The 27,005-nt window shown below is 35.6% G+C and overlaps 1 protein-coding gene across 2 annotated transcripts in view; it reads right to left on the bottom strand.

The window, feature by feature from the left end:
- Nucleotides 1–21,320: 21,320 nt before the first annotated feature.
- NKD2 (NKD inhibitor of WNT signaling pathway 2) overlaps nt 21,321–27,005 on the bottom strand; it is a 94,558-nt gene continuing 88,873 nt past the window's right edge. For both annotated transcript variants that reach the window (XM_074279173.1, XM_074279174.1), the window contains exon 10: nt 21,321–24,683. In XM_074279173.1, the coding sequence (XP_074135274.1) occupies nt 24,118–24,683 (566 nt within the window). In that variant the 3' untranslated portion in view covers nt 21,321–24,117. The remainder of the gene's footprint in view (nt 24,684–27,005) is intronic.

Consider the following 27,005-nt stretch of genomic DNA (forward strand, 5'->3'; position numbering starts at 1 on the left):
CAAAGAGGACAGATGACTTCATGGATGATGGCTTGGCTTGCTTGTGAATTGGATTTCAATGAGGCAGAGTTGCACAACCTCACATTTCCCTAGCCATTGAAGTCCAGTAGCAAGACAAAAGTCAGGATAACTGACTATGGCCTTGGATCCTGGGATGCAAGTGGATGATCTTGACATCTTTGATGGCTTTAAGCTCCTTCTTCGGTCACCTTCATAACTGTTGGAACAAATTATTCTCATCTGCTCATTCTACTGGGAGAAATCATGCTCGTGGTAGACAGATTTGTCAAATTTGAGACTTATCAGTTACTCTTAAATTGGTTTATTTAGTCTGTCTGCCAAAATGGTTTTATGTGGGTGTGGCCATTCATGCTGCAACTTCTTGGAGCCATAGGTGAGCGCTGAATGCCAGATGGACACCAAAGGTGGAGGAGCAGCCCTGGAAAGGTCTCAACAAGCCCTCACATCTCACTGATTACCTTATCTGCTAACCTCTTTGGGTATCAATTTCTTAACCTGTTAATTGAAGAGGATTTGACTCTGGGATCTCTTCCAGTTAGAAACTTACGATAGTATAAAAATAAAAATATTAAAAATTATGTGAACATTGACGATGATAGAAAATGTTTAATAGAATTAAGAGAGCTTGATAATTTGACAAATTTTAGTCTCATATGTTTTAAGTAAAATGGTTTGGCTCCTGTGAAGACAGACCAGGATCTGGCAGGGATTACCACCACCAGCAGAGGTCACCCGAGAGCCATCTGAGTCTGACTTGTGCTGATGGCCAGTCATTGACACCTGTCCTGAAGAAGATGCTGGCTTCAGAATACAGGGAAGAGAAATGCAGAAATCTGAGACTAGGATAAGGGATTGGAAATGATCCCAAGTGTGGCAAGAGAGATGGCTAGGATTTTCTTTCAATAAGCCAAGAAAACAGATTCAGAAAAGAATCCAGAGTCACCGAGTGGATTCTAGAAGAGGTGCCAGATTTAATAAGTTTGTGTTAATAGACTGACTTAATTATTAGCCTCTGACAAGATCTGGCAGAAGTGGCAAATTTTTGGAGGCACAGTGAACTCTTGTGGTCCATTTTTCTCCAGTTCTTATAGGAGCTGGTTTCCTGGCACACCATTACCTGGCTAGGATTTAAGTAGAACATGGTAGGAAATGACCAGACTGTTCCTTCATCCTCTCCACTCACCAACACTACTCAGCCTTAAGTTGCTTGGTACATGTGAGTTGTGAGGATTCCTTCACGTCAAGCTTTTTTGAACATGAGGGGGCATTCTTGGAAATAGCACCATTTCAAGAAGACCTCTCCTACAGGATTCCCCTTCCTTGGAGTCCTCAACAAAGTCCCACAGCAACAGAAGAAAGATTTTAGAAAAGGGAGGGCTGAGGAAATCAAGAAACTTGGCAGCTTCTTCCAGCCCAGAGACAAGGACTCACTCAAAATAGATCGGCGGGAAATGGAAACATGGCAGAGCATGAAGGCAAGGTCGCAGAAAGGGTCAAGCAAAAGCTTGGCAGGTCCAAAAAGAGGAACCAAATCACTTGGTCTTTGAAATCTAGGGCACAGGGGAAGGCTTAAAGGAACGCTTGGCTCCCCCCCCCAACTCTGAGAAACCAAAGATGGATTAGACATTTCTATGAAAACATATACTAAAAATAAACATTCAAGTTACTGAGGGACATTGCAGATTCTCCTTTGCTAAAGATCTTAAAGAAGGGCCAGATTCTTATCTGTTTGAGGCCATTTAGATGGAGCCTGGTCAGGCGAAGGGAGGCGGAATAGGCACTTTTCCAAAGTCCTTTCTAGTCTCAAAAATCTATAACCTAATAGAGCACCCAGCTTTTAAAAGTCTGAAATAAGAAAGTGACTGCTAAACTGGAAAATATGACTGCCAAGAATGGGAATCGCATCTCTGTTAACTCCTAAGAAATCAGGCCCCTTTTTCATGTCTCACCGCTATAAGATCCTCTCAGCTTGTGGCTATGGACCAGAATCATATTAGGCATTTGGAGACCTTGTATCCCTGAATATCCAGATGCCAGCGGACACTCCCCTCCCTTCTCTCCAACTACCTAAGATTAGCAGGACACCATCATTATGTGTGGGACTCCATTGGTACAAAATTCTACAGCCCTGCTACAGAGGATACTGGAATGACTCATGATTCTTTATTCCATTATAAATTATATGAGAGGTAGTGAGGCATAAAAGATATACAGGGCAGGAAAGCCCGGGGTTCCAGCCCTGCCTTTCAGTAACATCCTTATTATGTGCTAACTGTTTGATCATGAAGAAGTCTCTTAACTTTTCAGTGCCTCTAGCCAATTCTATAAAACTGTTATTCAGATGATTTTTTGTCAGCCTGTATTGTTTTGAGGGTTTTTGGCCAAGATACTAGGAGAGATTTGCAGTTTTGTTTTCCAGTGCATTAAGGCAAACAGAAGTTAAATGACTTGACCATACTAGTCATTCAGCTAGTCAGTGTCTGAAGTCAGATTTAAACTGACTCCAGACCCAGAACTCTATCTACTGGGTCCCCTCATGCTTTTTAAACTGCACAGTAAAGTAAGTTGGTGACATGAATTCATGGAAGGAGTTGCCATATTGGGGGAGGCCCACATGAATGAAGACATAGGTCCAGATCTTCCCCTCTCTCCCTCCCCCCAAAAATGCTTATCAGGCAAAATGGAGCCTATTACATCCTTGCCTTATATCTTCATATCTTCATCCTTTTTAGTGTTTAGGGTGTTTACCTGCACTAGGTACTTGCCAGAGTGAATAGGCGTTACCTATTATACAATAGGCGTTACCTCTTATACAAGCTGATCATCCATAAGTACATATATTCCCTGGACCTTCAGAGGCTTTTTGAATGTACGAATCTTTCCTTTTGGCTGTAGAATTAAAAAGCCAAAAAAAAAAAAAAAAAAAAAAAAATTTCCTCCTCAATCTTCTATGGCCTGAAAGTGGGGCTATTTCTGGAACATTTAAATGACTGGAATTTGCTATATAATTGCAGAATCTCAATGTTTGGTGGGACCAAAGAAATCATCTGGTCCAGCACATCCCCTGAAGCATGAATCAGGAGTTGCTAATTTTTGTATATTCAGTCCAAATCTTTCTCCCCATGTTTTCTTTGTTCTGCCTTCTAGGGCCAAGCAGGACAAGGCTAATTCCTTTTCCACCTGACAACTCTTGAAATATTTAAATACTGGCATCATACACCTAAGTCTTTCCTTCTCCATGTCACGATCCACAAATGCCATAGTTTCTTGTCCCTTCAGCTTTTGGATTGCTTTCCTCTAGTAATTCAGAGTCAACATCCCTTCTAAAATGAGGTTCCTAGAATTGAATATGCATTTCAGATGTTGTTATTCCTGCTGACTTCATGTCTGACTCCTTGTGACTCCATTTGGAGTTTTCTTGGCAGAGATACTGGAGTAGTTTGCTATTTCCTTCTCCGGGTCATTTTCTGGATGAGGAAACTGGGGTATATAGGGTTGCATTACTTGCCCAGGATTATATAGCTAGTTTAGACAATATAGTATAGACAGTAAGTGTCTTGAGGTTAGAGTTGAATTTAGGTTCTTGCTGCCACAGCAACAACACTTAGGTTTTGTTGACTTGAATTACTTTTTAGCTATGTATCTTCCATTCTTCATTGGTATAATTGATTTCTTGAAACAAGACTTGATATTTCTTCCTGTTAAGTTTCATCTTATTACCTTCATTTGTTCTTGCTTACCATCCAAATGTTAACTCCTTCCCAGATTGATGTTACCCTATCAATTTGATAAACAATCGCCGATGCCTTCATTGCTGGTTTCTAGCAAGATTTCCAGTTATTGCTAAAAATGTTAAATGGATGAAGGTCAAGAACAAATCCAAAATTTTTTCTGGAAACCTTCTTCTACATTGACAATGGTTCATTAATTGGTTAACTCTTTGGATCCATTTAAACATTCAGTTCCAACCCCCACCTAACCATATGTCTCTACCTGCCCCCAATTATATTGTAAGAAGAAGAAAGCAAAAGAATTGTATTATTTGCATAGAAAGCTTTGGGTTGGACAACATCACTTTTGAGGTCTCTTCTGACCAAAATCCTATTCTGATTCTTTCCGTGATAGTGTAACCTTGAATTCTTAAGCTGGTAAAACTTTAACTCCATGCTTTAATATATGATCCCAGTTTACACTTTGTCTACTATTCAAGAACTGACCTAATTAAGTCTTGATATATCTACTATTAATAGGCCATATACTAGCTGATTAATTCTTTGAATATATTAACATACAAAGGAAAGAATGAAATATCTCTCACTCATATATGTTTTTTTTTTTCATTTTTTTTTCAGTGAAGGTGGTGGGGTGGAATAAACAATAAAAGGGGGCAGAGAATCCTGTTATGAATCTGACCACTCTGGGGTCTGTCAATAAACATTAAGTGTTAGTATTCTAAATAAGATCTTTGTCCAATGTTCAACAAATCAACATACCACTAAAGGAATTAATTCATGTTAATCTTGATATTTTTAATATAAATTAAACAAGGAGATAAGAGGCTGCAGTTAGGTGGAATTATCATTCCCAGATTCTCCTTAAAGAAGCAAAGAAAAGAAGCAGCAGAGTTGGGATTTAATACACGTCCCCAGGCATCAAGAATCCCCACTTCATGGAATGCTTGGCCATTCTTCTTTTCAATGCTCATGATGAGCATACAACAATAACAACAAAAAAAAACTACTATGGAGATATTTGTATCTAATATGCATCTCCTGCAAAGAAGACTAGGTAGAAAAATATCATTGAACAACTAAACAACTCTTCTCCCAGAGGTTTGCTGGTAAATGGTTAACAATTATTTTTCCAAAGGAAAAAATGAATTATACTTGACACATTTAAAGTTTAATTTATATTAACATTTTCTTTATTTCTTTCTTGAATCTAGGTAATAAACAAAACAATAAATCAAGCTGTGATTTGTAGCATTTGGCTTTTCCAAGGTATAAATGTACACATTAAAAATTTAACAATTTTATACTCCTGCCCTTTCCACAAATGAAATCAACAAATACTTTAACATTCAGTGATCTAAGCAGAAGGGAAGAAGGTGAACAATGCGTTAAGAAATAAAACTTAAGCTAAAAAAGCAAAAGAGACAAAAAAGATTGTAGACTCTAGACAAATAAGTCTTATGCCTATTTATTATGTATATTTTCTTCATAAACAGAATCAATAGGCATTGGATAAATCAGCAAATATTTATGCTATTTTCCAGACACTGTCATTAGATGTTTTGGACACAAGTAAAGAGAGAAAATCTCTGTTCTCAAGCCTGTATCTTATGTTCTACTAGACAAATCACATTAAAAAAGTCACAATATCTTGGCAATATTTTAACATACAGAATCAACTAACTGCCATTGTGGAGGCAATATTTTAAATAGCTGCCAGTGTTTAGTCAGATCATATATTTGTTGGAACAAAGGTCAAGATCAATATCAAATTCAAAAACTAAAAATATTAGGTCTGAATTACATATAAATTAGCTCTTACCTAACCTTTTCATTTAAACAAAATGATGACAATTAAGAAATGATTAAAGAACAAACAATATAGTTGATTTTCATTTCCCTCAGAAATTTAACTTATAGAAATCAATTATAGGCCAAAAAGAATTAGAAACTGCCTCACCCAGCAACAACTTGATCTCTTGGAAGAATCTTCTTCTTGCCAAGGAGAAATGGATGGCAAACAAGGGAAACAATGGTTTAGATTATAGTTTAATTTAAAATATCTGATAAAGAAGATTGGGGCAATAAAATGAACAATATTACTTCATAAGACAGTGAGAAATAATGTCAGGCAAACACATTTTAAAACAGCTTGACTTGAGAACCAACGAAGCCAGATCATCTAAGAACATTTAAAGATGAAACTGGAAGAAGAATATTTACAAACCAAGTGGAAAATATTTGTCAACCTTTTTATCAAAAACTTTTATCAAAAATTTATTTTCTATTAAAATAGTTATCTATATATCTGACTTCTAATGTTAGGTCACAATGTGTTGCTTCATCATCATCATCATCATAATCAATCATCACTATCCCTGGCATGATGTGCTCTGACGTTGGTCAAATGCTTCACTTAAGATATCACATTTGAGCCTATCATAATGCAGTTTTAAGGTCAGGTTGGCAAAGTATGTGATAAATGTAAAAATACTTTATCTATAATTTTACAAAGTACTTTCTGATCTGTTTGCTTGACCAGTTTCAAAGAGTAAGCATTGAGAGTTCAATGTTATCTTGGAAGGAGGTCTCCAGGAGAGTGCTCCAGTGATTTGGGCTTAGTCCTGGGCTCTTTAATATTTTCATCCATCACTTGCAGAATTATAAATTTACAAATTGCAAAAAGCTGAAAAAGTCATTTAATGTATTAGATGATAAAATTGAAATTGAAGAGAGCTTGGCAGGTTAAAACACCGATTTGAATCTATGTTGTCTTACACTTGGTTTTCAAAATATCAGCTTCATGAATACAAGATTTGATAGGTAGCAGAAAAAAGATCTGAGAGTTTATAGAACTGCATTTTCAATGAGTCAACACTGTAGTATGGCAGCTAAGAAAACGAATCAGTCATAGTGAATGTAATGTTAAGAGAGATTCATTCTTCAATGAGGGAGGTCATTCTCTCTCTAGGTCAGACTACATTTGGAATTTTGTGTCCAATTCAAAGCACTACCTTTTATGAAAGACAGTGACCTAGACAGTACCTAAATATTCTAGATAGTATCTAGAAGAAGCAAGTAATATAAATGAAGACTGAGTGACTTAACTAGGAAAGACTTAAGAGATGGTGATTCGATCATTGTTTTTAAGTAATTAAAGGATTGTTGCATAAAAAAAGAGATTACTTTTGACTGATTGACCCCAGAGGGCAGACCTAGAACCAATGGACCGAAGTTTTCTCAATAGCTCCCTCTTCCAGTCTCCACAGCAGCTCTTCTAAACCTTTTAATCTCTCCTCCTCCATCTTCTCTTTTTTCTCAAGAATACCTTGCTTCATGTTTTACAGGGGAAAAAATGGAGGCCATTTTCTATAAGCATTCTCTTCTTTCTTTCTCATTATCCATCATTGAGATGCATTTTACCATTATCTCCTCCTTAATCTTGTCTCAAATGGTGAAATGGCCTTGTTCAAATGATCCTATTTCATCATGTCTTCTCTAACAGAATCCTCTGTCATCCCCATGCTTCCATTTATTTTCAATCTTTCTGCATCAGTTAGGCTCATCCCCTACTGTAAATTTGATAAAAGATGCTCATATCTACTCTATCCTCATATGATCCTTCTATCTCTGCTAATTATCATATTATATCTCTTTTTTATTTTAATAGTTTTTAAAAATTAATTTTATAATTATACCTTTTTTTTTTTGACAGTACATATGCATGGGTAATTTTTTACAACATTATCCCTTGTACACACTTCTGTTCTGAATTTTCCCCTCCTTCCCTCCACCCCCTCCCCTAGAAAGCAGGCAGTCCCATACATGTTAAATGTTATAGTATATCCTATATACACATATTATATCTCTTCTACTCTTGTAGCTAAATTCCTTCAAAAGGCCATCTACCACTAAAGCTTCCATTTTCTTTCCATTTCTCTTAATCCCTTACAATTTAGCTTCTGACCTTATCACTCTACTGAAACCACTCTCTCAAAGTCACTAATGATCATCTTGTTGCCAAATCCAATGCCTCTTTCTCAGTCCTCATTCTTCTTGCCCTCTCTGCAGTCATTGTCATTAATCATTCTCTTCTTGATATTCTCTTCTAACTTTCTGGGACATCACTCTCCTGGTTCTCCTCCTCCCCATTTGACTGCTGCTTCTCTATCTCCTTTGTTGGGTCCCCTACCAGCTCATACCCTCTAACTTGCTCTCTTACTCACTGTGTGATCTAAAGACAAATTACCTGTTTGCCTTAATTTCCTCATTTGTTAACTGAAATGAAAAAGGAAATGGCAAACCATTCTAGAATTTTTTGCTAAGAAAAGCCCAAATAGAGTCACAAAGAGTTGGACCTACTGAATTGACTGAACAACAATAACAACAGTTTTCCCATATGCAGCTCAGGTAATTCTGTTCTCTTAATTCTAGTCTGGCTCATTTTCCATCAACAGTACTCGTCCTAGATATAAGCACTGTTGGACTAGCCCTCGAGATGAGTGGACATTCAACTACTTGTCAAAGACAGTACAATAGAAATTTTTAATTCATTTTTTCCCCAAATTTTATGAATGGTTTAGTCCATCTCTTTTGAACCTGCTTAAGTTGGTTACTTAACATTCAGGACTTCATGTAATCAGCACAATTCACCTCCCAAAAACAGCATATGGAGGACCTCACCACCTAGTGCAGGGGTAATTAATCTGGAGTCCACAGAAATGAAAGACTTCCCTTTCAGGAAGAATTCTTAGCACTTAGGAGTCCAGTGGAAAAGTAGCTTAGGATAACAGCAGTTCTTTGGGAAAATATACAATAGCAGCTTTAGTTAATTGAGAAAGCACAATTCTCTGGGAAACTGAACTGACACAATCAATCAATTACTAAACATTTAAATTTTACCTATTATAATAGGTATCAAGTTAAATACCTACTATATACCACATAGTATAGTGTACATAGTACATAGTACATAGCACATTTTTTGAATTGTGCTGAGAGCACAAGATACAAAAAAAATTGCAAAAGACAACTCTTGTCTTCAAGGAACTTACAGTCTAAAAAAGGAGATTACATGCACACAAATATATACAAAGCAAGCTATATCAGGATAAATAGGAAATGATTAAAAGCGAAGGCATTGAAATTAATAGGGGTTGGGAAAGCTTCCTGTAGAAGGTGGGGTTTTATTTGGGACTTGAAAAAAGTCAGGGAAATTAGTAGGTGGATCAGAGGAAGAAATGTTAGGAGGATTTAAGCTGGGGCTACACCTTTAGGAGCATTCCATTTTATTCCACTGGTATTCTGAGGGAAATTATTATCCTTTGTATATGTGGGTTTTCTCTTTAATATGTAACCCTGTTATTATCTTTTAATTGACTACTTTTTGCTTTTAATTAATACCATGTCATTTGATCTAGTACAAGATATATTGGTAAAGTTTAAGATATGATTGGCCCCCAAATGCTATAAACCTGGATCTGGCTGCACAACACCAGTAACTTGGCTGCTGCCATGTTTATATATGAGTGACTACTTGCCTGTTGTTTTATTCCTTTCCCACCAATGGAATTGATTTCTCCATCATTAAGCATCAGTCTTCTTGTGATAGGGCTCATATCAACTGCTGAATCTCTCCCCAAGACCAAATACCTTCCCAGGTAGATAAGATGATCACATTGATCTCAGGATTGAAAATCTTCATGTATCCAAGGTTAGCGTAGCTATGGTTAAGATTAAGCATTCTGTAAAATATTAGCATTACTGTCTATCTACCCAGGTTACTTATACCTTTGGAATCCAATACTTAACGTGCAACAAGAAATTGGATTTACACACATGTATTATATCTAGGTTATACTGTAACACATGTAAAATGTATGGGATTGCCTGTCATCTAGGGGAGGGAGTAGAGGGAGGGAGGGGAAAATTTGGAAAAATGAATACAAGGGATAATGTTATAAAAAAATTACTCATGCATACATAATGTCAAAAAATTTATAATTATAAAATTAATAAAAAAAAAAAAAGAAAACTTAATAATCAGCTCTTATGAGCCTTATGAGCTGGAGTTGACTCCAGAAAAATCCTGAATCTATCTAAAATAAATAGCTAGAGAAATAAGAAAAAGAAAAAAAAAAGAAAAAAAGAAAAAGAGTAAGCATTCTGATTTTTTCAGAAGGTAGTCATCTAAAGAGTGACTTTTATTCCCCTCCAAATTCATAGTAGAATTTTCTCTAGAGGAAACTGTTGCTTTCATTCTTTGGTTTCTCGGGTAACAGAGTTTTGTTTATCTGGTATCTTTTTTCTATTTTTGGAAATTTACAAGACCTTTTTTTGGATATTTGATTCTCCTGGGGTTTTCTGCATATGAGGAGAGTTGCTCGGCCTGTTGGGGAAATGCACTTAGTATTTATGATCTCACAATGTGCCTTTTGCAGAATTGGAGTCAGGTTGCAGACTTTCAAACAAGTTATTTGGAAGATGAGGGGGTGAGTTAGCAGGACATCCCAAACAGAGGAATGGAATGGCATTTGCTAATGGGAGATGCTTCTAGCACCAACCTTCTGCTTCTCCTCCACGCAGTACCTGAAGTCTTCATTGGAAAAGGGGTAGGGAAGGAGATGATAGAGTTAACCATTTTGTGATCTTCCTACAAGCCAACATAACACTCTCATGCTACATGTAGGGGATATTTTCTATAGAGCCAGGTATAGCTACATAGAACATTCTAACATAGGGAGAGTGTACATAGTCCTGGATGTGTACCAGGGCAAAATGAAGACTGAAATCTAGCACAGATGGATTTGACTTTGTGCAATGAGCAGGGATAACACTGACTGTCCCCTCTGTTACTCACTCTCCAGTTCTGGGTCACAGATCCAGGATAGACCAAAAAGAGAACGTGCTCCTAGGAATTCCAATCTCCAGTTTAGTCTAAAATCTATAGCAGAATAACCAGGGCAGGAATCCCAAACAAAGGGGATCCTATAGTTCTGACACTATGAACCAACAGGATTTTCTAGCAGGGTGATAGTGGCTAAATCCAGGAGTAGTAGTCTACTGGAACTCCAAATGAGACAAGCCCATAGGTATGTTGTTAAGACCAAAACCTAAGGCAGAAACTTGAAAGGTTTTGCCAGATCCTAACAGATCCAATTTGTTCTGGATCAGACCACTTTGGGAGTACTAAAAGATTAGAGATCCCTGCTGTCAACTGTCTCTGAAATCTTAGAATAACACAATACTCAATACTCTAAGAAAACAGCAGTAAGATCTAGAAGACACAAGCTTAATCCAGACATTCCCTTCTGAGGGAACAAAACCTGACTCTAACATAAGGTGTAAATAAAATAGAATAAGCAAGCAAACAAACAAATTAAAAAAAAAGAATTCAACTATTAAAAATTATCTACTTGATGATAGGAACATTCAATCCACAAGCCCAGAGGAAGAGAATAACTCCAAAACATCTACAGGCAAAACCTCAAAACAAAACACAGTTTGGACACAAGTTCAAATAGAATTCCTAGAAATAAAGCAAGAGATTTTAAAAAAAGAATTAAAAATAGTTTTTATAAATGATATGACAAATTGGAAACACAATAAGAACTTTGGGAGAAAGAATTAGAAAAGAAATTAAAATTCTGGCACAAGAAATACAAAACTTTTCCCAGGCAAAAAAACTCTTTGAAAATTATAATGGAACAAATAGAAGATAACAACTCCATGAAATAATAAGAAATATTAAAACAGAGTAAAAACATAATTTATGTGTAGTGCTTTGTAAATTGTACAGCACTACACAAAAGTTAATTATTATTATATGTGGCTAACCATGATACTCCAAGATTATCAAATACCCACATTTTAATGACTTTTGGTATATACTTGTACATTGTTTTCCAGAATAACCAGACCATTCACAGCTCCCACAATATTATCATTCCTGTCCTTCCACAGAAACCTCTAAAAATTACACATTTCCCTTTTTTTTGGTCCATCTTTGTCAATTTGATGGGTTTAATATAGAACTCAAAATTGTTCTTATTTGCATTTTTCTTATTGTTTATTATTTGATACATTTTGTGGTGGTTGTTGATAACTTGATTTCTTCCCTTAAAAACTGCCTTCCCTTGAGAACTGCCTATTTATATTCTTTGACCATTTATGTACTGGGATTTTACTAGATTCTTGTTATTATATATTTGAATCAATTATCTATATGCCTTAGATATTAACAGGTTTTTTTTGAAGATTTTTTCTTCCTAGTTAACTGTTTCCTTGCTTATTTTATCCACATTTATTTTTATTTGGGCAAAAGTTTTATAGTAATAAGTAACAAAAATTATTTATTTTATCTCTTTCCATCTCTTTTTTTTTTAATTGTTTCCTCAAAAAGTCTTTCCCTTTCTGCAGTTGTAAAATAGTATCTCCTTCTCTTCTCTAATTTGTTCATGATTTCATCCTTTATATCTATTTTATTATGGTATATGGTATGAAATAGCAGTTCAATCATTATTTCTGACAAAAGTGCTTTCTAATTTTGCCAGTAATTTTTCTTAAATAGTGAGTTTTTATCTCAGAAGTTGGAATTTTTAGATTTATCAAGCTCTAGGTTCTTATGTTCATTTGCTTCTGGATCTTATGTTCCTAATCTGTCCCACTGGTCAAATTTTATATTTTTTTTTTAACCAGTACCAAAAGGGTTTTTGATGATTATTGCTTTGTAGCCTAGTTTGAAATCTGTTACTTCGAGGCCAGATTTCTTCTCACTTTTTTCTTCCATGATTTCCCTTGAGATTCTTGACCTTTATTCCTCCAGATGAATTTTATTATTTTTTTCCAGGTCTCTAGAGTAACCCTTTGGTAATTTGATTGGTATGGGACTAATAAGTAAATTAATTCAGGTCTCATTGTTAATTTTATTATATTGGCATGGTCTAACCATGAGTAATTAATATCATTCTGCTTCTTTAGGTCTGTATTATTGTAAAGAATTTTTTAGAACTTTATTTATAGAATCTCCATGTGTGTCTTGGTAGGTGGTCTCCCAAATATTTTATATATTCTGTAGTTATTTTAAATGAAGTTTTTTCTATTACTGCCTGCTGAGTTTTGTTGATAATATATAGAGAGGCTGATGATTTGTATGGTTTATTTATACCCTGCTACTTTGATGAAGTTATTAATTATTTAAATTAATTTTTACTTGAATCACTAGAATTCTTTAAGTAGACCATCACATAATCTGAAAAGTTGATAATTTTCTTTCTTCTTTACTTAGTCTTATTCCCTCAGGTACTTTTTTTTGGTCTTATTGCTATGGCTTGTATTTCTAGTGCTCTGTCAAATAATGGTTGTGGCAATGGATATTGTTCCTTTTTCTTTGATCTTATTAGAAAAGTCTCTAGCATTTCTCGATTCTATAGAATAGTGTTTCTTGCTTTTATATAGGTACCATTTATTTTACATTTTAAAAAATTAATTAATTAATTATTTTTTTAGCATTCATTTACATTTTTTTGAGTTTCATATTCTCTCCCTCCTTCCTATTTCTCTTACACATGTTGAGAAGGCAAGCAAAATTTCACATGGAAAGTCATGCAAAACATATTTTCATATTAGTGATGTTGAAAAAAAAAAGGCAAAAAAAAGTATGTTTCAATTTGCCTTCAGAGTTTTATCAGTTCTCTTTCTGAAAGTGGACATTTTTCATCACGAATTCTTTGGAACTGTGTTGTATTATTGTATAAAATAGCATTCCATAACAATCATATATCACAGCTTGGCCAACCATTTCCTAAATGATGGGCATCTCTTCAATTTCCAATTCTTTACCACCAAAAAGAAGTTGCTATGAATTATTTTTGTACATATAAGTCCTTTTTCCTTTCCTTTTATTTCTAGGACACAGACTTAGTAATGGTATTGCTGGGCTAAAGAGTATGTAGTTTTAGAACCCTTTGGATATAGTTCCAAATTGTCTCCAGAATGGCTGGATGAGTTTACAACTCCACCAGTAGGCATTAATGTACCTATTTTCCCATATTCATTCTAGCATTTGTCAGTTTTCAGTTCTGTCATGTTAATCAATCTGATGGGTGTGAGGTGTATGTTTTTTAATTTGCATTTCTCTAACCATTAGTGATTTAAAGCAATTTTTTTTCCCATGTGAATGGTGATAGGTTCTCATATCTTTTGGTTATTTGCCAATTGGGGAATGGCTCTTCTTTTTATACATTTAGATTAGTTTTCACTATATTTGAGAAATAAAGTTTTATTAGAGAAAGAGAAACTTGTTGCATTTTTTCTTTGTTTCCTGATTTCCTTCTAATTTTGTTTATTATCAGTTTTGTTTGTGCCAGAGTTTTAAAATTTCATTTAATAAAAATTATCTATTTTACTTCCCTGAATCTATTTCTTTTTTGGTTTTCTTTTTTGTGTTTATATTGTTCATAGATTTGTCTTAACAGGTAAACTCCAAAATACTTTTTGCTGTTTGAAGTTATTTTAAATACTATTTTCTTTTTATGTCTTCTTGCTGGGTTTTGTTGATAATTTAAAGAAATGCTGCTGATGATTTATATGGATTTATTTAATATCTTGCAACTTTATTAAGTTTGTTTACTGTTTCAGCTAGATTTTTAGTTGATTCTCTAGGGTTTTCTAAATATAGCATAATATCATCTGTAAAAAGTAATAATTTTGTTTCCTCGTTGCTTTTTCCTAATTCCTTTGATTTTTTTCTTGTCTTATTGCTATAGTTAGTTTTTCTAGTTTAATAATGAATGGTAATGGTAATAGTGGAATCCTTACTTCACCCCTGATCTTATTGGGAAGGCTTTTAGTTTATTTACATTTAAGACAGTAATTTTAATTTTAAATGGCTATTACTTATCATATTAAGAATGGCTTTGGGATCAGCTAACTGGCACAGTGGACAGAGTATTGGCCCTGAAGTCAGGAGGACCTGAATTCAAATATGGCCTAAGGCATTTAATACTTTCTAGTTGTAGGACCCTGGGCAAGTCACTTAACCTCAATTGTCTCAGTAATTTAAAAAAAAAAAAAAAAAAAAAAAAAAAAAAAAAGAATGGCTTCATTTAGTACCATGTTTCCAGTGTTAATAGAAATAGGTTTTTGTTTTTTTTTTTGTCAAAAGCTTTTTCTGCATCTGTTTATATAACCATATGATTTTTGTTGTTGTTGTTGTTGTTAACATAGTTCATTTTGCTTATGACTTATCTAATCTTGAACTAACACTGCCTTTCTAGCAAAAATCCATAATGATCTCAGTATATGGACTTCATAATATATTGCTTTAATTGCTTTGTTTTTCTATGTTTTTATTTTTTATTTTTTAATTAATTTTATAATTATATATTTCTTGACAGTATATATGCATGAGTAATTTTTTTTATAACATTATCTCTTGTATTCATTTTTCCAAATTTTCCCCTCCCTCTCTCTACTCCCTCCCCTCGATGACAGGCAATCTCATACATTTTACATGTGTTACAGTATAACCTAGATATAATTCATGTGTGTAAATCCAATTTTCTTGTTGCACGTTAAGTATTGGATTCCAAAGGTATAAGTAACCTGGGTAGATAGACAGTAGTGCTAATATTTTACATTCAATTCCCAGTGTTCCTTCTCTGGGTGTAGTTGTTTCTGTCCATCATTGATCAGCTGGAAGTGAGTTGGATCTTCTTTATGTTGAAGATATCCACTTCCATCAGAATATATCTTCATACAGTATTGTTGTTGAAGTGTATAGTGATCTTCTGGTTCTGCTCATTTCACTCAGCATCAGTTCATGCAAGTCTCTCCAAGCCTTTCTGAATTCATCCTGCTGGTCATTTCTTACAGAACAATAATATTCCATAGCCTTCATATACCATAATTTACCCAACCATTCTCCAATTGATGGACATCCATTCATCTTCTAGTTTCTAGCCACTATGAAAAGAGCTGCTACAAACATTTTGTCACACACAGGTCCCTTTCCCCTCTTTAGTATTTCTTTGGGATATAAGCCCAGTGGTAGCACTGCTGGATCAAAGGATATGCACAGTTTGATAACTTTTTGGGCATAGTTCCAAATTGCTCTCTAAAATGGCCGGATTCTTTCACAACTCTACCAACAATGTATTAGTGTCCCAGTTTTCCCACAGCCCCTCCAACATTCATCATTATTTGTTCCTGTCATCTTAGCCAATCTGACAGGTGTGTAGTGATATCTCAGAGTTGTCTTAATTTGCATTTCTCTGATCAGTAGTGATTTGGAACACTCTTTTATATGATTGGATATAGTTTCAATTTCATTATCTGAGAATTGTCCGTTCATATCCTTTGACCATTTATCAATTGGAGAATGGTTTGATTTCTTATAAATTAGGATCAATTCTCTATATATTTTGGAAATGAGACCTTTATCAGAACCTTTAACTATAAAAATATTTTTCCAATTTGTTACTTCACTTCTAATCTTGTTTGCATTAATATTGTTTGTACAGAAACGTTTTAGTTTGATGTAATCAAACTCTTCTATTTTGTGATCAATAATGATCTCTAGTTCTTCTCTAGTTATAAATTCCTTCCTCCTCCACAGGTCTGAGAGGTAGACTATCCTCTGTTCCTCTAATCTATTTATGATCTCATTCTTTAGGTCTAAATCATGGACCCATTTTGATCTTATCTTGGCATATGGTGTTAAGTGTGGATCCATATCTAATTTCTGGCATACTAATTTCCAGTTTTCCCAACAGTTTTTTTTTCAAATAATGAATTTTTATCCTTAATGTTGGCATCTTTGGGTTTATCAAACACTAGATTGCTATAGTTGTACCCTTTTTTGTCCTTTGTACCTAATCTGTTCCACTGATCAGCCGGTCTATTTCTTAGCCAATACCAAATGGTTTTGGTGACTGCTGCTATATAATATAGCTTTAGATCAGGTATACCTAGACCACCTTCATCTGACTTTTTTTTTTTTTATTAATTCCCTTGAAATTCTCGACCTTTTATTCTTCCATATGAAATTTGTTGTTATTTTTTCTAGATCACTGGGAGTCTGATTGCTATAGCACTAAATAAATAGATTAGTTTGGGGAGTATTGTCATCTTTATTATATTTGCTTGGCCTATCCACGAACACTGGATGTCTTTCCAATGATTAAATCTGACTTTATTTTTGTGGCAAGTGTTTTGTAATTTTGCTCATATAATTCCTGACTTTTCTTTGGTAGATGGATTCCCAAATATTTTATACTCTCAACATTTGTTTAGAATGGAATTTCTCTTTGTATCTCTTGCTGTTGCATTTTGTTGGTGATGTATAAAAATGCTGAGGATTTATGTGGATTTATTTTGTATCCAGCAACTTTGCTAAAGTTGTGAATTATTTCTAATAACTTTTTATTAGAATCTCTGGGGTTTTCTAAGTATACCATCATATCATCTGCAAAGAGTGTTTGTCTATGTTTTTAAATGGTTGTTTTAGATTCTAAAAATATTTAAGACTGTGACTCCCTATTTTGTCCTGGCTAGAAAGTATAAGGACTAAGAGATGTGATCCTACTTTGGTATGGAAACTTTGACCTACTCTATTTCTGGCTGGGGCTGGTTTGCCCCCTTTAAGGCAAATTGGTGGCCCTTACTCCTGAGGGCTTATTATATTAATACTAAAGGGTCAGCACAGTTCACTGCTGCTCAAAACTCCTGATCTCAAGAGATTCTACAATCTTAGCATCCCTGGTAGATGAGATTGAAGACATGTGGTACTACATTAGGAACTTAAAAAAAAGTTTTTTAACAGAAATTTTTGTCACATCTTATCAAAAGCTTATTTTATATCTATTGGCATAATTTTTATTTTTATTTAAAAAAATAATGTCCAGCTGTTATATTTATAGTTTTTTTTCCCCTCCTGAGGCTGGGGTTAAGTGACTTGCCCAGGGTCACACAGCTAGGAAGTGTTGTGTCTGAGACCAGATTTGAACTCGGGCCCTCCTGAATTCAAGGCTGGTGCTCTATCCACTGGGCCACCTAGCTGCCCCTATATTTATAGTTTTCTAATATATTGATGAAATCTTGCATTCCTGACATAATAGATACTTCACTTCTCAGTCAGTAGCAACTATGAATAGATCTTAGAATTTGAAGGGACTTTATATCTAATTCTACTTCATTATTTTACAGATAAGGACACTGAGTTACTTTAAAAAAAAATTCCTGAAGACAGATTGGCCTTAGAGTCAAGAGGAACTGAGTCCAAATTCTGAATCTGCCACTCTTAGTTTACAGGAAACTAAGACCTTGCTCACCCAGGGTCACATGATTTGTAAGTATTTGAAGCATGGTTTAATAATTATTCACATTTATATAGTGCTTATTATGTGTCAGGCACAATTCTAAGTGCTTTGTAATTATTATATTGTTTGATCTCCATTCACAACAACTCTGGTAAGTGGGGGAAATATAGTATAGAAAACTGAATACAGTAAGAAAACTGAGGCAAACAGAGGTTGTGACTTGCCCTGAGTTATATAGCCATCTTCTGAGACTGGATTTTAACTTATATTTTCCAGACTCCAAGCCTGAAATTATCCAGTATGATACTCAGCTACCCCAGTTTTGTACCTGAATCTTACTGACTTTAAATCTTAAACTTTTAACTATTGCATTTCTCAAGGCATGGGTACTTTATTTTTTCAATAAATAGAGGCCAGATAGGAGTAATAAAGGGAGGTTTTTTTTGAGGATGTAAGTGGGGAATGCTTTTTTTAAAAAGCTGAATTCACTGAGACAAGAGGTAACAGCCAAAGCTAGATGCTCTAATAAAGTAAAGCATTGAGAGAAGAGCTTCTCTGAGTAACTCACATCATAGGGTAGGGCCAATCTAGTGTAGAATGTTAGATAGGGCTGCTTGACTGGAATGGAAAGTACAAAAGAAATTCTTATTATTAATATGGGAAGCTTGAAGAAGGGGAGAATTGGAGCAGGTCCCAACATAATAATAATGAAGCCAGTAATTATATAGCATTTTAGGTTTTGCAAAGCACTTGTACATAAGTTATCTCATTTGATTCTTATATCAACTGTGGGAAGTAGGAACTATTATTATCCTCATTTTATACGTGAAGAAACTGATCTTGAAAGAAGTTAAGTCCCTTGTCTGGGGGTCATACAGATAGTGAGTGTCATAGACAGGATTTAAATTCAAGTCTTCATAACTTTGGTCCCAACTAGGAGCCACTGCAAAGTTCTCAAAAGGAGAGTCTATGTACAAACAAAATTACAGTTAACTAAGATAATCCATGTGGTCTTAAATAGGACCACAGAAAACCCTCAGGAGTTTGAGTAATCTGTGAAAGGAAGTGTCTGAAGGTAAAGTGACTAGTAAGGCTTTTGCAATGGCCTAGCTAAGCATTTGTTGGCCACCAGTCAATCACATTTATTGAGTGTTCACCACATGCAGAGTACTATAACTAAGTACCATGGGAACAAAAGGCAAAAATCAGGCCCTACTGGCATCCTGGAATTTACAATGTGAAGTTCCTGGTCTAGGGATCTGGATGTGGAAATGAGTGTCACATTTAAAGTAATGGCACAAAATCTTTAGAATTCTGGTAACATAGTGAATGTGTGGCAAGGGGAGAGAATTGCTCAAGATGGCAGTAAGTTTTTGCACCTAGGGAAACAGAAGGAGATTGCTCTAGACAGAAAGGTGGCTTAAAAATAGGACTAGGTTAGATAGGAGATGAGTTTTGTTCCTTCAATGTAATCTTAGATGGTAACAGCCTAGATAGATATATTGCAGACAGAGAAGACAGAATGTAATGCTGGAGAGAAGTTGAGAAAGATTATTGTGAGAATCCTTTACCTATCTGAAATCAAGCATGCAACTGAGCTCTCTGTAGGGGATGGTGTGGGATTGGCAAGGAAATCCCTGATATTGGGACAATTAGTGGGAATAAGAAAGAAAGAAAAAGAATAGATCCAAATTTATGTAGTCAGAGGGGTGCTGGAAAATGATAATTGTATCCAATCTGGTAGGTGTAAAATGAAATATTAAGATTGTTTTAATCTGCATTTTTCTATTGAATAGTGATGTAGAACATTTAAAAAATATGACTATGAATTGTTTTGATTTCTTCACTGGAAAACTACCCATTCATATCCTTTCATGTACAATAACTTTTTTATTGTACTATTTATGGAAATATTTTATTCCATAGTTAAAAACAAAATAAAAAAGAAAATGATAATGATTTCCATACTGAGACTAGAAAGGGGTTTTAAGGAAGAGAGTCTTGTCAGAAGCAATGGGCAGATCCTGGAATATTGCATCTTGTCCGAAAGATATCATTGCAGACCTCAGCAAGAGAGTTCTATTGGACTCTAGTTGTGAAACCAAACATATTTTTGGTGAAATGCATAGGCCTATGACGGCAAAGAGGGAAGTCTTAGAAGAAAATACAATATGGTTGGGCTCCCCTCTAAAAGAACCTAATATATGAAAATCTCAATTTACAGAACAACTCAATGAGGGGTTACTATTACTGATTTTTAAAAGGTTTTCTTTTGCTTTAGCAAATCATTCATAAAAATTTGACTTTGGTTCATAAAGAAGATGAAGTTGCTTGTACAGAACAAGTTGTACCAAGACGACATAGTCTTGGATTAAATCTATGATTTCATTGTTCCAAGGAACTCTTGATAAGGAGTTCACTGATGTAGATTGTCAACTCTTCTGCTAATTATAGTCTTAAAGAGTTGCTGAGGGCATTGAGTAGTTATATGGTTTGTCCAGAATTTAGAAATGGGACTTGAAACCAGGCCTTTCTTCAATTCACTAAGCTACCATAGCTTTCATGTTGTATTTAATGAGCTGAAATCCAAAGAAGCTGTGAGTATCTTATCCTGACTCTGTATAATTATCTTCCACAATATTATCTGGAATGTTTTTTTTTTTTTGTATGATTTCTGCCTACTAGCTCTCTTATCTCAGACTTTTTTTCTGATTGTTTCTCTTAAATCAATATAATCATTCTTATACACTATATGTCCATCAGCATCTCCACTTGGGAGTTCATAGGTACTCTAGCTGACCTGTGGCTCTGCTCTGGGCAAACCGTTGCTGGAGATTCTATGTAGGAGAATGTTCTTCCTGCTGCCTGATCCAAGCTTCCAGTTTTCAAAGAGAAAGAGGGGTGGGGGGAGAGAGGAAAGAAGAGAATGCAGGAATGACATCCATCTGGCTGTTGGCTTCCCAGACTCCTTCACTAAGGCAGTACTTGCTCAGCTCTTGGTTTTGACCTGATGGTATTTCATTTCTTTCATCATTGAAGAATGGAGTGTTTCAAAGCCATTTCAAACAAGGATTTGAATTCAAATAATTCAAAGTCCAAACTCAGAGGGGCCACGGAGAAACATCATCTCCTCTCCACACTCCCCGCTCCTTGTCAGTGAGTTGACAGGTTGATTACAGTACAGCTCAGTCTTAAGACTGTAATACTATGCTGGAGACCCTTATACAACACTCAATAAATCTGCTGGAACTAAATAAATAATGAATTTATTTAAGTCCATGTACAAATGAAATCCAATACAGCTATTACAAAGCATTTTTTTTTTTTGCAAAAAAATATCCATACAGTGATGTGAGCTACTTTGTTACACTAGGATTTTATTGGAAGAATACTGTCCAAAACATTTAGTGGCACACACGCATTCACAGAGATTCCATGCAAACGGAATGTGAAAAAGGGCAGCTCTGGGCTCCTGTAGTCTCCCTCTTCCTGCCTAGTGGCTTTTTGCCTTGATACATTTAGATAGCTAAGACAAAAAAAAGATGTTTGGGGATTGAGTGAGCCAGATAATTCCCTCAGTTCTCCACTTCCCTTTCTGTGTGAGTCAATTATGGCCTCAGATTGTGGAAGGGGAAACCAATTACTTTTCATGTTGAACATAATTACAAAAATCTATTAAATGGGAGAGCAATAGGAGTAAGTGCCTAGAAGAAAGTAGGGGCTTGCTTTGCTCCAACAACCAAACTTCTATTTACAAAGATCCAAAATTCTCATTTACAACTTGGTCTCTCTAACTTGAGGCAATGGTATAGAACTTGTTCCCTCTATCATTAATCTACTTTAGAATTCAGTTTTTCTTTGAGAGCAGCATAATGGAAAAGATATAACTTTATCCATAAATATGGAGTCATGTGTGTATGTATATATATATATTAATTTTTCTTTTTTATATAAATGTATATATACAGATAGATATGCTCTCTATATAGCAAGTGCATATATATACTGTGTGCATATCTATATATCTATAATCATACATTGACATAGATATATATGGACTGTATATATGAGGAAAAGCTTGCTTTTAAAGTAGTGTATAATATTATAAAGTCACACACTTTATTATGACATCTGAAAAAATCCAATGAAATGTTGCTTATTATTATACCAATACAATGTTAAGAAAGCAAATACATTGTCAGATATACAAATTCACAAGTAACCCATCCCCCAAAACAAACCCTAACAAACCCAAACAACATATCTCTGATCTTTCCACTAGTGTATCCTGTACGCTTCCCCACCTTCACCAGAACCATGAGTCTCAATTGCTTACCTTACACTGCAGAACATTAAAATTTATTCAAGGTCCTGCCTAACTCTTGGGTAGTGCATCCCAAATCTTTCAGCCTTTTTTTAATTTAAAAAGGTGACTTAACTGTTAAGAAGGTAGTTTGGCGGGGATATAGGAGTTAAAAATGTTCATTTTCTCAACTCAGAAAATAGTTGTCATAGTTACAACAATACTTCCAGTTAATATCATGCTATTCTCTACTCTTCACGTGACTGACTCACAATAAAATCCATACACTATCCTTCCAATGTGGGAGATGCCTATTTTAGAGATCAGTAAACTGAGGCACAAATAAATAGAGTTCAGGATCCTCAAACTAGGACCAGAATCCTTCCTCCAATCCACTGATCCTACCCCCTTCTGCTCCTTCCATTTCCAAAATCACCCATTTCTCTACTACAATTCCACTCTCCATCTATTGAATCTACTTAGTTGTTGGCTATACCCCAAATAAAGAGGACTACTTTTCCTTAGTTTGCCAGAGTTGTATCGTTGCCATAATAAAACGGTAGCAATTAATAATGTTGACCTTTCTCCATTTTTTCCTTTTTCACTCAGATCTAACATCTCTTTAAGTCACTGAGTTAGGAAGCTGGAGGGGACTCAAAAGGTAACTTAGAATAATAGCCTGTTATAGATGAGGAAATCAAGGTCCAGAAGAGTCATGAGTTGTCTGTGATAGCACCCCCAGCTTGTGGCAAGAGCTAGGATTAGAAATGATGTCCTACTGGCGTTTCTCTAGACACATGACTCATGTAGCTGGATCTCAGGTAGAAAACCACCTAAGTTTCCTTTCCCAGGAACAGCAACAACACTCAGACCAATGGCAAACACTCAACACCATGCTACTTACTGCCTTTCCCTCACTATGTTCAGTGCTTGACACCACATATCAAAAGGAACCACCCACAACTTTGCAGACCATGAAAAAGCTGTTAGTCAAACCACCATCATGATCTCATAATGAATAAGTTATTTTAAAGGTTACAATGCATTACATTCACTCTGGACATACACGCCTCACAGGTTAGCTACCAATCATCTGACGACTTCCCAGAAAATGGTTGGAAGCACCAATAAAAATAACCACAAAGTTGTGAGAAAATATCTTAAGATCATCTGAGCAGAGATTATTATTATTATTATTATTTTTTACCAAAAAGAAGGCCTCATCTTGGAATTATAAACATAAGCAGATATAAATTTATCTTTCTACAAATATATATACGGTTTTTATGGAGTACATAAAACAGCATTCTAACTGAGAGGTGGCAGTGGCCTCAAACGCATTCATTAAAAACATTATGAGACTACAGTATATTTTTTTAAAAAGACCTCTCTGTAGAGCATCATGGTACAACTTTGTAGCTGTACCCACACCTGAGATCTAGAGCTAAATATTTAATAGAAAAGAAAAGAATATTTTTTTATGCAAATCTGTAAGGTGGGCTTTTTTTTTTAAGTGAAAAGCAATTACAAATTCAGCATTTTTGTTTTTGTTTTTGCATGGATTTGCCAACATTTCATTTCAGAAGGAAAGATGACCCCAATGCTATAATTAGTAAACAGATGAATATACTCCTTTCCCTTCTGACCCAGTCCCTGCTGCCCCTTCTCTTTCTCCAGTCTTAAACTCCATTCCTGGAGACACAGTTCACTGGGATTGCCTCCTGAGTGAAACTCAGCTCCTGCCTCAGGACTGATGATAGTGGTGATAGTGGTGGTGGTGGTGGTGTTCGTGGTGGTGATGATGCTCGTGTCTCTGAATCACAGGAATGACGTAGCCCTCATTGGTTAGGACAGGGGGTAAATCCCTGATCACCTCATGCTCCAAGACAGCAGGCTGGGAGTGAGTGGCTTTCAGAGGGGAGTGGGAGTCCTTAGCCTTCTGCCGATACTTCTTGTGAGGATGTGGCTGTTGTTGGAGATGGTACACATCCTGAGCTGCTGGGGAGGGTGCAGCAGGCATGTAGTAGTTAAATGCTTTTCCTGGCTTCCCACTCCCACTCCCGCCTGCCATGGCTGGCATTTTGCCCGAACCCTTTGGTGACTTCAAGAACTGCTTTTCTTGACCTTTCAATCTTTGTTGCATCTCCAAGACCCTCGGGGTAGGGTCAGCAGCCGGGACAGAATAATCAGCAAGCACCTGTGACCTCCGATGATGCACTATGTGGGCCTCGGACTCCTGGGAACGGGACCTGTTTTGGGAATGGGAGGGTCTGCCATGGTGTTCTTGTTTGGGTTGTGCTGGAGGGGAACCTGCAAATAGAAAGGGAGAGAAGGTTAAGGTCTCTCTCTTAAGTCTCCTCTGTAGAGGAGCATGAAAATGCATGTAACCAGTGCTTAGCACATAGAAGGTGCTTGATAAATGTTTATTTATATAAATGCTGATTTTAGAAAAGCCTGGAAAGACTTACATGAACTGATGAAGTGAGCAGAACCATGAGAATATTGTACACAGCAACAAGAAGATTATGGGATGATCAAATTCTGATGGACACGCCTCTTTTCAACAATGAAGTGATTTAAGGCATGGAAATGCCAAGAAATAGAGCCTGAAAATGGCTTTGAACATCTGTGACTACCATTAGAGTTTTTAAAGACAGATTCTATCTTGAGTAATATAGGAAAGGATCTTATCAGACAATTCAATATTGGGCAAATTAAGTTTTTTCATTTAAAGAATTACTTTCAAATCTTCTTATTTTGTTCTTTTGGTCTGAACTTGGTATGAGCTTATCAATATAGAAAATTCTGAGTGGAGAATTCCCTGTCAACAATGCAGATCAATACCTACTCTATAATTTATAGCTTCAGAAACTTTCTTGGCAGTAATAAAAGGTTAAGTGATTGACCCTGGATCACACAGGTAATGGTGTCAGAGGTGGTTTTCCATCTAGGATCTCTGAACTCTTAGGCTGTTCCTTTACTGCCTATACTGCCTCTTGAATATCCTTCCAACATCTTAAATTAAAGGAATTTAAAATGTTTTGGTATCATTTCTTTCTAAAGTGTTCATTTGGCCCTCCCCCCAATCTATGCACAAACTCTACCATTAATGAAAGAGATATCCAATAGGAAATACCCCTTAAGTAATGCACTCATCTGACTCATTGTTAGAAAAACAGGATAGATCAGTTAAACTGTTGGTACTTCTAGTAGGTGAAAAAAATCCACTTAGAAGCCATTAGGTGTTTTTTTGGATGTTATGCCTCACTGTTTTGCTAATCCCTGGGTCAGGATACTTCAAGAACATTTCTACAATAGTATTTCCACTCCATGCTATTTAGAGGAAAACAATTTCCTTTTGCTTTTTCCCTTTTGCTTTTCTTAGATCTTTAGAGACTAACAAAATATAGCAGAAAAGAGTGAAAAGAGGCCAATAAGAACATAGCAGGAAGCCTTTTGCTGCAAGTTCCCTTTCAACATTTCCCTTCAGAATAGAACTTATTGGTTCAAGAAACAGGTCATGATGAAAATGTTTTGGAACTCAAAATCAGGTTGCATATTAACAAATGATCATCCACATTTGTTTGTTTTAGTTATTTCCTACCCGAAATGTTCACTTGAATTATATTATAATAATAACAATACTTAGCAATTTATAGAGCATTAATTATTATCTTTACTTTACAGATGAGGGAACTGAGGCTGAGGGAGAGTAAGTGGGGACACACAGTTAATGTCTAAGAAAGAAATTGAACTGAACAGAATGTAAACATAGGTCTTCCTAAAGCCAAGTCTATCATGCTATCTGCTGCAACCATAGTGGCCCATGCTGCAACCAGCTGCATGGATTCTATTGCATAGAACCCAAATAAATAACAGAATCCTTTACTTCTCCTTAAAAGAATGACTAAGCAGTATAATCTCTGCATCAGTTGTGCCTTGGCTGGTGCTTAGTGACCCATCACTGTAGATGATCTTGATGATGGCTAGTTGACAGTTTTTTTAGATCTGCTGTACAAGAAATCTTTATTCAGGTACCAAATACATTAGAGATCCCTTTTAGACTTTGGGTTTCTGTGATAATTTATTGAAAAGAAAAATTTAGGAGAATATAGAAATTCCATGGGATCTTTCTTTTACCTATTTGCTAAAATTATTATTTGAAACAGAAAACAACAGGTTGCCTTGTAAGCTGAGATGGAAGTATGCTATTGACCATTTCCCACAGGTAGCCCATGGAGAGTCCTGCTCTACTGAGAATTGTTGGAATATGAATTCATGCTTTATCAGAGGTAGATAATTTTATGTTACTTATATGGAGTCAGTTAGATGGCTCAGTAGATTTAATGCTAGGTCTGATTTCAGGCCAAAACCCAGTCTCAGATATTTACTATTTCTGTGAGCCTGGGTCACCCACTTTAACTCTGTTTGAATAGGACATAACTAAGTTGAGTGGATAGAATGATAAGGTCAAATCTGACCTCAGACACTCACTGGCTGTGTGAGTTAGTCACCTTTGTCTTAATCCAATGGAAAAGAAAATGGCAAGCTACTCCAGTGTCACAAAGAATTAATGATTGAACCAAAACAACAGCAAAATCATAGGGAAGAGAGGCTGGAAAGATACAGCTC

The sequence above is a fragment of the Sminthopsis crassicaudata genome, chromosome 1 (genome assembly GCF_048593235.1).
Source record: "Sminthopsis crassicaudata isolate SCR6 chromosome 1, ASM4859323v1, whole genome shotgun sequence".
Taxonomy (NCBI): Eukaryota; Metazoa; Chordata; class Mammalia; order Dasyuromorphia; family Dasyuridae; genus Sminthopsis; species Sminthopsis crassicaudata.